This window comes from Aedes aegypti, chromosome 3, assembly GCF_002204515.2.
Source record: "Aedes aegypti strain LVP_AGWG chromosome 3, AaegL5.0 Primary Assembly, whole genome shotgun sequence".
NCBI lineage: Eukaryota > Metazoa > Arthropoda > Insecta > Diptera > Culicidae > Aedes > Aedes aegypti.
This window is the reverse complement of record NC_035109.1, coordinates 301,769,704-301,783,060: the sequence shown is the minus strand read 5'-3', so window position 1 is coordinate 301,783,060 and position 13,357 is coordinate 301,769,704. Positions and strand designations below refer to the sequence as shown.

General features: G+C 40.6%; 1 protein-coding gene across 3 annotated transcripts in view; it reads left to right on the top strand.

Annotated features, from left to right (window-relative positions):
• LOC5563881 (protein CBFA2T2) overlaps nt 1-13,357 on the top strand; it is a 377,408-nt gene that overhangs the window by 158,779 nt on the left and 205,272 nt on the right. For all 3 annotated transcript variants that reach the window (XR_002502708.1, XM_021855228.1, XM_021855227.1), the window contains exon 2: nt 6,234-6,312. Coding sequence is in view for 2 of the 3 variants with exons in the window: in XM_021855228.1 (XP_021710920.1) it covers nt 6,234-6,312 (79 nt within the window). In the remaining variant the exon portion in view is untranslated. The remainder of the gene's footprint in view (nt 1-6,233; nt 6,313-13,357) is intronic.

Sequence of the window (13,357 nt, the reverse complement as noted above, 5' to 3'; positions counted from 1 at the left end):
TCTGGCCTCGGCTCGCAGTATCGTAACTACTGAATCGATTCAATGGGCACTTAATAGTTTTGCTCCTTTCAAATCTCCAGGAGCGGATGGGATTTATCCTGTTCTGCTCCAAAAGGGATTTGAGTTTATCAAACATGTTTTGAAAAAGCTACTTGTAAGCAGTTTTGCTACCGGGTACATTCCCAAATCCTGGCGTGATATTACTGTAAAGTTTATCCCAAAAGGAGGACGTGCGTCGTATGAGGAAGCGAAGAGTTTTAGACCAATCAGTCTGACCTCTTTTCTTCTGAAATGTCTGGAACGGATTATCGATCATCACATCCGTGATGTTTATTTGGCAAACATGCCTCTTCATGTGAATCAACATGCTTACCAATCTGGAAAGTCCACTGTGACTCTTTTACACAAAGTTGTATACGATATCGAGAAAGCATTCGCTCAGAAGCAATCGTGCTTGGGTGTTTTCTTGGATATTGAGGGTGCCTTTGATAACGTGTCTTTCGATGCCATATTGGAAGCCGCACGAAACCATGGGCTACCTACAATGATTACCAATTGGATTCATCAAATGCTCAAAAACCGACATCTCTTCTCGACATTGCGTCAATCAGCGATTCGAAAATTGAGTGTTTGCGGATGCCCCCAAGGGGGAGTCTTGTCACCACTTTTGTGGAATCTCGTAGCAGATACGCTATTGAGGCAACTCAATAATTGCGGTTTTCCAACTTATGGATTTGCCGACGACTATCTAGCTCTGATAGTTGGTATGTGCATAAGCACCCTATTCGACCTGATGCAAAGTGCTCTTCAGGTAGTCGAGAGTTGGTGTCGCCAATATGGCCTTTCGGTTAACCCGAATAAAACATCTATTGTTCTTTTTACGGAAAGACGAAACCGCGATGGAATTCGACCTTTACGTCTTTTTGGCACTGAGATTAATGTGACTGATCAAGTAAAGTATGTCGGAGTCATTCTAGATTCCAAACTTTCATGGACACCTCACATTGATTTCAGAGTCAAAAAAGCTTGCATGGCCTTCGGTCAATGCCGGCGAACCTTTGGTAAAACTTGGGGCCTCAAACCCAAATATATCAAATGGATTTACACAACAGTTGTTCGACCAATATTGGCATATGGATGTCTTGTGTGGTGGCAAAAGGGCGAAGTGAGAACAATCCAATCAAAATTGGGCCATCTCCAAAGGATGTGCTTGATGGCGATGTCTGGTGCGTTCTCTACAACTCCCACAGCAGCGCTCGAGGCCCTTTTCGACGTTGCGCCACTACACATATATCTTAAACAAGAAGCACTTTCTTGCTCTTACCGTTTATGGGTACTGGATCTACTGGAGAAAAATCCAGTGAATCGTAGATCTACACACACTTCGTTGTTTCCACTTTTGGTGAATTGGGACAAAATTGTCCTTGCTCCAAGTGATCTCACAATTGCTTGTAACTTTCCTTACAGGACATTTACCACACAATTCCCTTCACGGGAAGAGTGGACGTCTGGCTATTTGGAAAGAAGTATATCAAACAATATAGTATGTTACACTGATGGCTCCCTTCTTGAAGGTAGAGCTGGTGCAGGAGTATATTCTCGTGAGCTAAGGCTGAATCAGTTTTACTCACTTGGTAGAAACTGCACCGTTTTTCAGGCGGAAATATTTGCTCTTATGTGTGGAGTGCAATCAGCACTTCAACAGCGCGTAATGGGTAAAGTCATATACTTCTGTTCAGATAGTCAGGCTGCTATAAAAGCTCTCGCTTCGGCCAACTCAAGGTCGAAGCTTGTTATCGCATGTCGAACTCAAATTGAGGAACTGAATTCAGTCAACTCTGTAAACCTTGTATGGGTACCTGGCCATTCTTCCATCGCTGGAAATGAATTGGCTGATGAGCTAGCTCGCGATGGAGCATCGCATGACTTCATTGGCCCTGAGCCGGCTATTCCAATTTCGAAGTGCTGGGTGAAGCTTCAGATAAACTCTTGGGCGGCAACTCAGCACAAGCAATATTGGAATAGTTTGGAGTCGTGTCGTCAAACAAAATTGTATATTACTGAGCCATCTCCAAAGGTGGCGAAGTATTTAACAAATCTGTCAAAGCAGAATTGCAGTCTCTTGGTCAGAGCGTTGACAGGCCACTGCCGACTCAACTATCACATGGCAAATATTCAGCGTGCTGACTCATTTGTGTGTGATAGTTGTGACTCCGATTATGGAACTTCGTATCACCTGATATGTAACTGTCCAGTTTTTGCGCAAATGCGATTCCAATTACTTGGTAAACACTTATTAAGTGAAACTGAATACAGAAGCCTGAATCTTCAGGACATCCTGTTATTCTTAACCCGCTGTGGTAATGAGCTATAGGCTCTCTTTACGCTCACGCGTTTTGCAGTGCCCTTTTTAGGGCGCTGTTCGAACCCATTGTGGTATGGAGCTACATGCTCTCATTTCGCTTATGCGATCTTCCCTCTTCAAGGGACCCACTCCTATTTCCTCCCATCTTTCCCTTCCCTTTCCTCTCCCATCGGGTAGATGATGAAATAGGCTCAAATATGGCGATGGCACAAATCTCCCAACTGGTGGGGAACGTGCCTTTGGAGCCGGCCTTCTGATACCTGATACCTGATGAAACATATAGGCAAAAACCGTAGCGTGTTAGTCAAATCGTTTTACAATTATACGGAAAGATTCTTAGAAATCTCGAACGTTTCTCAGAAAATAATAGAAAAAAAATCCTCATAATATTTGCTTCTTTGCATCATAGTGTTCCTGGATTCATCACAATCAATAAGAAAGCTACGTAAATGGCGTATTCAAAAAAAAAAATCTGACCAGTACTTATATTTTTCAATTTTCCTTCTAAACATGAATTGGAAGCTTTCGTTCACTGTTTGAACAGTGATCAAGGGTCTTTTGATTTATTTATAAAACATGTTTTTCCTTAGGGTGGCGAATACTGGTACACCTACCCTACCTACTTGACTGCAAGGCTTACTGTGCCGGCGTATCAACAAAGTTGACATAACGTCAAACAACTTATACGAGCGAAGGAGATCTTTTTATACGAGACTAACGTCAATATTCTGTACAGTAAATTCGAATTGGGTAAACATTGTTTTATTCGCCTACTCTGCTACATACTTTCTCGTACTCTAGAAGAAATCTGCTTATTGTTCTAGGATGGCTATCTGTTCTGTGCTTCATCCCCAAACAGCAGAACTCAAGTGTCAGCCGGTCGTCGTCATCGTCATCGTCACCGGTGTGTGAGTGCTGCTATGAAATGGGAACCGCCTGTGAGTGGCATATCGAAACAGACCGGCATCAGCAATAGCAGGAGCAGCAGCAGTTAGTGGCAACCTTCCCAACGGGCCATCAGTTGCGTTTGGGTGCCTTTTAGGGTATCCCAAAATTTCAATTTGTCAGAAAACTTGGGGGCTCCACATCCAAATAGTAGTTTTGGGTTGTTACAAACTATATTTTGTGTGGGGAGCTCTGAGAAATGGCGTTTAGTAGTCACTTCGTAAGGATTAAAAAATAGTTTAATTTTCTTAACTAACTTAAAACAAAAGAATCCCAGTATTTTTGTGGATCACTCAAACTTTGAACTGTCTGGAAAAAATCATTTACTGTATGTCCTTCTTAAATATTTTACTCAATGATTTTTGTTATCTTCGAGAACACAGATTTTTTCATAATTTTAGAGTTATTGGAGATTTACTGAGAGCAAAACAGGAATTTCTTGGTATTTTTCGCCTTATATATACGAACGTGATCCAATTCGCAACACATGTTCCCATAAACAGAAGAAAATCTATTAGTGCATAATGTTTCACCTACACTCCCGTGCAAAAGTTTGGGTTCACCCTAAGATTGAAGTTGAAGTTAAAGTTCAAGATTTCAACAATTATACTGGAAAAATATTACTGCATTTTGGTAGAAAAATCTGTGAACTATTCAAAATATTTTAAACACGAAATTTCTGTAAAATCCTTAAATTCTATAACAAAATTATATTAGTCACGAAAAACGGACTTTTCTTTCAAATCTCAACTTGAAAATGTAAATTTTGTGTCCCCAAACTTTCCGACAAAGAGAAATTCTGAGACACCCTAGTGCCTATACTTTATGGCTGGGACGAAGGCGCGAGTGCGGAAAAGCTCACCCATCAAAAGTGGGTGGAGGGGTGGGCGAGAGCAAACTGTTTAGGGAACACCAACAGCAGGCTACCGTGGCGCGTCGTCCTTCCCTCATCGGAAGCGGAAAGTGGTTGTGGGTGGGTGGCTGGAGAGAATGTTTGTGTTTGTTGTGCCACTGGTGCTTCTGGCAGTGCTCGGCGTCGTGGCGGAAAGAGGGAACATTCTGCTTGGATTTGATTTTGACGGTTTTCCGTTTTGCTCTGGTGTTTCTTGCAGCTGCGGACTTTTTCTGCGCGCATTTTCTGTTTTCCCGCTTTGGTAGGGCTGTGCGATATTCAGTGCATATATTGAGGGCTCAGATAGCCGTAGCGGTAAACGCGCAGCTATTCAGCAAGACCAAGCTGTGAGGGTCGTGGGATCGAATCCCACCGGTCGAGGATCTTTTCGGGTTGGAAATTTTCTCGACTTCCCAGGGCATAGCGTATCTTCGTACCTGCCACACGAAATACGCATGCAAAAATGGTCATTGGCATAGTAAGCTCTCAGTTAATAACTGCACAGCAAAAAAATCTCAAATTTACATGGCACGTAATTTTTTATGATAATCATGTAAAACGAGTTGCAACTGAACATTCAACGATAATTAATGTAAACTGTCTCATTGCATTCGATAATGCTTGCAAACTTGAGTGAAACTGAAACATTTCATGATCTTCCATCCAACATTCGCCAATGTTGCATGCTTTCTTGCATCTTGAAAGTGAAGTTGCAAACAAGAATTCTCGGTTTACATGATTCTACGCTGAATATTCTGTCAAAAATAATGCACATGGATGGATCGACGGCTTGTCATTCCATGTGCATTATTTATGATTGAATTTTCAGCGTGAAAATCATGTAAACCGTGCCGTTTTGCATGCAACATTCTTCGAGAGAAGACGTTTCGCGTTCAATATTAAGGATTTTGGTAACAATGTTGTATATAATAGATGTGTTTATAGGTTTAATCGTTGAATAATACATGAGAAATGGCTTTGCATGATTGAGGCTAATATTACGTTACGTGTAAATCTAAGATTTTTTTGGTGTGTGTGGAAGTGCTCATAAGCTGAGAAGCAGGCTCTGTCCCAGTGGGGACGTAACGTAAAAAAAGAAGAAGAAGAATTGGGGGCTAAATTCTATGACCTTTTTAATAAGTGTGCTACAAAAACATTACTATTCAGGGCTACTTTTAATTCTTTTAATGATTCTTCTTGGAATAACATCCCAACTGGGCCAGAGCCTGCTTCTCAGCTTAGTGTTCTTATGAGCACTTCCACTGTTATTAACTGTGAGCTTTCTTAGCCAAACTTGTCATTTTCGCATTCGTATATCGTGTGGCAGATACGATGATACTCCATGCCCAGGGGAGTCAAGGAAATTTCCATTAAGAAAAGATCCGGGACCGACCGGAAATCGAACCCAGACACCTTCAGCATGGGTTTGCTTGCTATTCGCGGACTTTACCACTAGGCTTAGAAAGGCCCCTTAAAAATGTGGATGATAGTGAAGCTTACGCCCTGTTTGTAGAAATGAATTCCAAAAGTACTATTTGAAATGATACTCACCAAATGATAAATAAAACAAAATTTCCCAAAATATCGCCCATCCCTATCGGACAAGGGGTATAGGTGCAAACACTTTTTCGACTGTTTGCATTGGCATCATCGGCAGCCGGCTGCTAAGGGGTGGGTGGCAGGCGTGCGATATCACAGCAGCATGGCGATGGCCGAACGTGTCGCTGATAGGTTTTCTAATTGCAAAAAGGGGTTGAATGTCAATTTAATCGGTTTGGGTTGCGGCATTGCTTGCGTTGTGTGTGTCTGTTGGCGGAGATATATTTTTTTTTGTATTCCCGACATGGTTGTTGTTTATGCGATGTTGGTTGTTGGAGATGGGCCGACCGTGGGATCGTCGTCATCAATGCTGCAGCTGAGGAATTAATCAATTTTTATAATTTCGCCCCGTGTGCGAACGTGTTTTTTTTCTGTGTTGGCACTTGATGGTAATTGGTGTTTTGTTTTCCGGTCGTGTTTTTCTACTTCCAGATGGCGCTAGACGCGAAAGCAATCAAGGAGGAAATACCCGACAAAGACACATATGAGACCAGCAGTCGCAAGGTGAAAGGTAAGAAGATTTACGATTATTTGCTACTTCGGTTACGGGCAACACCGTTCGATGCCGTCATGAAGAATATTGTTGCAAAGGTGTTGTGACCTGTCCAATTAAAAATGATGACGATATCTTTGGAGTGCAATGTTACATTTTAAAATGATTGGATGGACAAACTGGATGTAATACACTTTTGTGCACAAACTTATTCGCTTTGTAATAAACACATACATTTTTAAATCATGGCGCAAATGAAGCCATGGTACATCGAATACCATGTAATATTTGCAACACCTTGAGAAGTAAATGATTATTTTAGATAGTTTTAGCTGATATCTCACAGAAGCTTCGAAAAATTCTAAATTTTTTGAAGAAATATTATATTGCACACTTTCATACATACTCAAGTGTTTAACATGTCGAATACAATTCCTTGCAGCTTCAAAACAAAGACAATAATCATTTTTTTTTTTAAATAAGACAATTAGAGCTGGATTTAGATGAAAATTAGTACAGAAATGGCAAAAATCCAAAAAATTCCAAAAGAGAATAATTCAAAAAAGCTTATTTAAGGTGACATCTTCACAGCTCACATGCTATGTATAATCGAAATACACTAAAGTTTTTTTACACGGTTTTTTTTGCACGTTTTATTTTTACACGCCTTTCGGAATTAACACGGTTTTTTTACTTATTTACACGGATTTAGGAATTACCACGGTTTCTTATTCACGCGGATTCCAGTATTAACATGGTTTATTTTTACACGGATTCCGGAATCAGCACGGTTTTTTTTTGCACGGCACGGGGAACCGTGTAAAAAAACCTAGATACCTTTGTATGTAAAAAACCTTAGTGTGTGCTCCAACTGATCTACAATATAAAAAAATGCTATTAAATACAGAAGCAATTGAAAATAGGTAAACAAATTTTCAAATATTTTTATTACTTTTGGCTAGCTTTTGCCTACTGTGCTTTGTACTTGACGTAACATTTTCCTTAAGTTTCCTTACTCCTCCAAAAAACACCTCAAACTTCCTACTTTTCCACTGCACCGGTTAGATCTCAACAATGCTTGTACTAGCATTTAGTATTTCTATGCAGCGCACATGGCATCAGGCGATGCCCCTAATGGAATGGGATCGGGTCGTTCCGGCAAACAGCTGTTGATTTCACGCGAGAAAAAGTCGATCCAACAGCATATGGTCTTCGGCCGTCACGAATCGTGCAGTGGGTGGCGATGGCAATGGCGTAGTTCGCTGGGAAGGTGGGTGGCTTGCGTTTATTGACATAACGAGGAAATAAATTTAGCATTCATCAACCACCTTCTGATTCGATTTATAACTCCTATTAGATTGGGGGAAGCAAAGGGCAGCAGATTGAATAGGTTTGAGCGAATGGGGAGAGGAGAATTCTGAGCAAAAATTATTTTGCGCAGATTATTTCTAGAAGTAGCAGGAATATTTGAATTAAATTATACAGCAATTGGCGCGCCCATTTTTTGAGATACTACAGAATGGTATATTTGATGTACGACGGAAAAAGGGATATTACATTGATGGTGCGCCTCCGTACAGACAATGGAAGATGATTTGGGATAACACTTTATAGGCCGCATTTAGGATGGGGATCGCTCGTGAGTTGTCACGATCTAACTTGTCGCATTTCTTGTAGATGGAGCATATTACCCCTTCCTTCCTCCGGTAGCTGTTCTGTTTCCCAAATTGTATCTATCAGCCGCTGCAGAAAAGTGGACAGCCTCTTCTAGCCTATTATTAAGAATTCAGTTCCTACACCATCCTTCCCACAAGTTTCATTGTTTTTGAGCTGGTGAATGGCATCCTTAACCTCTCTCAAAGTAATCGCTGGTCGGTTTCAATCGTCCGCAGTACTAACAAAGGCATCTCCTCCGTTGAATCGACCTTCTTTGCCTGTGCTCTCAGTGCTATTAAGGTGTTCGTCGAAGTGCTGCTTCCACCTTTCGATCACCTCACGTTCGTCCGTCAAGAGGCTCCTATCCTTATCCCCGCATATTCGTACTCGCGGCACGGATCCATTGCGGGATGCGTTGAGCTTCTGATAAAACTTACGTGTCTATAACGTTCCACGTTCTGCCGGGTCCCTTGCTGCAGCATGACCATCTGCTCTGCATTCTTCTCCTCCAGTATCCGCCTATATTCCTCGTCGAACCAATCGTTCCGTTGACTCCGTCCCACGTACCCGATGTTGCTCTCAGCTGCATTGTTGATGGCTGCTTTCACTGTTCTCCAGCAGTCCTCAAGAAGGGCTTCATCCAGCTCACCCTCTTCTGGTAATGCAGCCTCGAGGGGCTGTGCTGTGGCGACATCCGGTTGCTTAAGCGGCTCTAGGTCATACCGGGGCGGCCGTCGGTACCGTACGTTATTAACGACGAAGAGTTTTGGGCACAGTTTAACCATCACCAGATAGTAGTCAGAATCGATATTAGCGGCACGATAGATCCTGACGTCGATAATTTCGGAGAAATGCCGTCCATCAATCAGAACATGGTCAATTTGTGATTCTGTCTGCTGTGGTGATCTCCAGGTGTACCGATACTGGAGTCTGTGCTAGAAATAGGTGCTACGAATGACCATATTCTTGGAGGTGGCAATATCTATCAGTCGTAAGCCGTTTTCGTTTGTCAGCCGGTGGGCGCTGAATTTTCCAACCGTCGTTCTGAACTCCTCCTCCTGGCCAACCTGAGCGTTCAAATCTCCTATGATGATCTTGACGCCGTGACTGGGGCAGTGGTCGTACTCGCGTTCGAGCTGCGCTTAAAATACGTTCTTGTCTTTATTATTGCTTCCGGAGTGAGTGCTGTGCACGTTAATTATGCTGAAGTTAAAGAATCGGCCTTTGATTCTTAACTTGCACATTTTTTCATTGATCGGCCACCACCCGATCATACGCCTTTGCTTATCACCCATCACTTTAAAAGCTGTTCCCAGCTCACGTGTGTAGCTGCAGCTCTGGGATGGTATGATTACCTCTAAACGCAGCGCCGAAACCGCGGATCTGCAGTACATCGGAGAGTATGCGTGTGCTTCCGATGAAGTTGAGAGATTTACAGTTCCACGCACCGAGTTTTCAATCGCTAGTCCATTTCCGTCTCTGTGGTCCTTGCCGATTGTTCTGGTCCGTATTTTCTCGTTGACGTTCCTGTGCTGATGAGTTTTTACGGTTGGTTTGCAGGGCCCAAAACCAACCCCCTAGATTTCCGGAGGACCATTCCTCTTAAAAGTTCGGAGAGCTTAGTGCACAGTTTAGCTTAGAGTCCATCTCTGGCATACGGACGATGATCAGCCGTTTCTGATATGGGAACAGACAATATAACCAGAGGTTAAACAGAAATCAGATCCTGAAAAAAATCTTTACCTGAATCCCGAGATACTTTTTGGAAAATTTCTGAAGGGTTGCTTGAAGAAATATTTAGAAAAATCAATTTGGAAACGTATGCAGAAATTCGGGAGTTAATTTAAGAAAAAAAAATCAATTTTCCAAACCGTTAATAAACGTGTTGCTCAGAACACAAATTGAACCTACATGTGTTTTTGACTCCACTTTTCAAACCTCCATAGTTTAGCGTTTCAATTAGTAAGGATGCAGAAGTTGTGTATGATAATCGTTTTTGTGTAAAATTCGTGAATGTATTTTTAAGGTTGCTCGCCCTTGCTCCGTCCATGGATTAACTCCAGGAAATAGGTAACACAGATACTCTGTTGAAAAAACAGCGTTTTTAAAACACTGTATAAACAACAACCGTAGGTTTAATAGAACAGAATAAAAACTGTTTTTTGTAAGAGACTGTGACATCAAATTTGTAATAATATCAATTTTCTTGTATGGACAAACCCCCTGTTCTCTGTTATTCTGCACTACAGCAGTAAGGGTAATGAGTATTCCATTAAGCTTATAATCTTATTCCGATATCTACGTTTTAATGTCGAACTGAATCTGTTTATGTTTGAATGAGAAAATTGATGGTGCTCTACAGACACCATGAGTGTTGAATTGTTAAATTTTGAAATAGCGTCTCTTCTGTCAATCTAGTTACAGTACAATCGGGTAACGACTGTTTATTTTGATCTTAAACGTTAACAGTTGGCGTCAGCGGCAAAAAGTACAGACAACAACCTTTCGAACATTCAGTTTCTCTCCCTGGCCGCCGAGCGGCAACACCGATGTTTGTATTCGACTCACTGATCGCGCTACGCTGGATTTTCAAATTTCTCAAACTTGCAACACAAGGGCATTGAAGAATGGTAGTCGGTGAACTGTCAAAACGTATGGAAAATAATGAAAAACGTGAACTACAAGCAATTTGGAAACTGGATCGAAAAAGTGGTGATTAGAAATCAAGCGTAATGTGAATAAATAATTGGTTATGCTTAGTTCATCTTCCGTGGTACTTTCTTTGCTTTAGGATTTCGTTTTTACTACCACTGAAAAAGAGCCATCTATTGCCTTTTCAGTTTTGAATATCGCCCTACTGTTTCTGCCCTATTTAGACAACACAAACATTGTAGAAGAATCTAGATCATACCAAGCCTTGAGCTTCATCCATTTTACAAACAATCCAGAACACAACTCGTACTACCCCTTCTTAGCAATCTTTTCTTTTTCTTTCTGGCGTTACTTCCCCACTGGAACAGAGCCTGCTTCTCAGTTTAATGTTCTTATGAGCACTTCCACAGTTAATAACTGAGAGCTTACTATGCCAATGACCATTTTTGCATGCGTATATCGTGTGGCAGGTACGAAGATACTCTATGCCCTGAGAAGTCGAGAAAATTTCCAACCCGAAAAGATCCTCAACCGGTGGGATTCGAACCCACGACCCTCAGCTTGGTCTTGCTGAATAGCTGCGCGTTTAGCAATCTTTTATAAACTTGATATATTTAAATTTAATGTTTATAGCACCATTGTTCATAATGAGAAATAAACCAAAAACCGTTCGTACTGCAAGTGACTAAAATTTATCAACCTTTTGTAAGATTCTTAACTTAGTGACATCATTAACATAATGTGAAAACACGTTTTTGTCTCATTCAACAAAATAAGGATATTTACTTATTATGGAGTTGCAGAACCCGTTGCCGTTTTCAATCATATCATAGCACGTCTAGTTTTTGAGATATTTGCTGTTGAATATGCCAAATTTGACGATTTTAGCCAACTTGCATGCAAGTTTGCCAGCTTGCATGGCAATTTATTTGCTGAATTTGCCTCAATACTTAAATTACACCAAAGGTGAAACATTTCTAAGAACGACATCAGATTCAACAAATCTACTACGGAGCTAAAATTTGTTCCTTAAAACAAGCAAAATTTCATTTCTATTACGCTGTGTAATGTATATGTGTAATTGTATATGCTTTACAAAAATAATAGGATACGTTGAAATATACTGTCGAAACGTCGGACAAAATTAAATAGTTCGTTCTTCTGATATAAGATAGTATTTTATGTATAACTATGCTATGTGGCGCTAACGTGTATGTAGTTTGGTCATCTGAAAGCGATTTGAAGCAGCTCTATGTGTTAAGCAATTTGGCCGCAATGTGGCGCTGTTGCGCACGTAAAATTCGTCATATTCTAGCAGCTTCTAGCTCATGATTCTATCTACCTTGAAATATTGTGTCTTCAGCAAAGCTCTTCAGATGCTTGAATACAATTGGAGGAAGCACTGTTTGGTTAGAAATTTTATCGCTACTTAGTGCTAGTACGCATGTGAATACTTTGTATTTTAGTAGTTTCTCAGTGATAGTTCCACCTACCGTAAATATGTAATCGCTCCATCAAGTATTGTAACATACCAATAAAATATTTCGACACTCATTGAGTTGAGGCATCACCAGCAAGGATATTTACGGTATACTATTTCAAAATCTTCATAATTTTCAAAGTTCTGAAGTTGGCTTAAAATTTGAAACTTATAGTGCACAATTTTATTATGTATTATGAATAATTCCACCTAAATCTTGAAGAATAGTGTCTTCATCAAAGTTGTACGGAATGCCGAAAGAAAAGCAAAGCTGTGTAATTGGGTTTAAAGTTACAGTACTGGCTAGAATAAAGTACACTTTGGCTGATTTCCATACAATATGATCAAGTTTAGAGGCCTGTATCAAAGCTTTCTGCTTAACGGATTATCAGAAATTTGAACTGCATGTCAGCAATAATCTGAAATTTAATCTATGAGAAACTAACGGAATCCTTTTCAATAATTTTGATATAGTTTTATTTTTCTATCTTGATTAATGAGATTTTTTGGCCCTGGACTAGTTCATCTCGAGTTTTGAAGTTGCTGAAAAATGCCATAACAAAAATATCAAAATACTTAAATTTAAATATTATTGAAGAACGGAAGGCTCGTTTCTACAAACTTGATGGGTTATATAATATTATATAATGTAATATAATTGTTTGTTTTCTACAGTGCTTGAAGCAGCATTGCTCTAAAATTTCTAAACAAATTTGAGCTAGAGCCTTCTAGAATATGGTGTATGTACACAAGCGCCACGTAGAGGCAAAATTGCTAATCAAACAGTGCTGCCTAAAATTGCCCTTAATCTTCTGAACAACTTTGCTGAAGACACGAACTTCCTAGGTGGTCGGTCTGCTAGAGTCTGCTGGAAAATGACCAGCTTTACATGCACTCTAGCGATTAATCTTTGCAGACTGAAGCAAAATTGAACAGCCCAAGTGGCGCTAGTTCAAGAACCTCACTTTTTTGAGAGGAACCTCTAGCTAGGATATATGCGAGTTTCTCCAAGCTGAGAGTCGTGGGTTCGAATCCCACCGATCGAGGATCTTTTCGGGTTGGAAATTTTCTCGACTTCCCAGGGCATAGAGTATCTTTGTACCTGCCACACGATAAAACGCCAGGACGTAACGCCAGAAAGAAGAAGAAATATGTGAGTTTCTGGACACATATTTTGCTTTCTTCAGCAAACACGAAATGGAAAACTCGCGTGCCATGCGCCGTGCATGCATGTTTGTTAGTAATGCAATCATTACTACACTCTTTTCTGTGTAA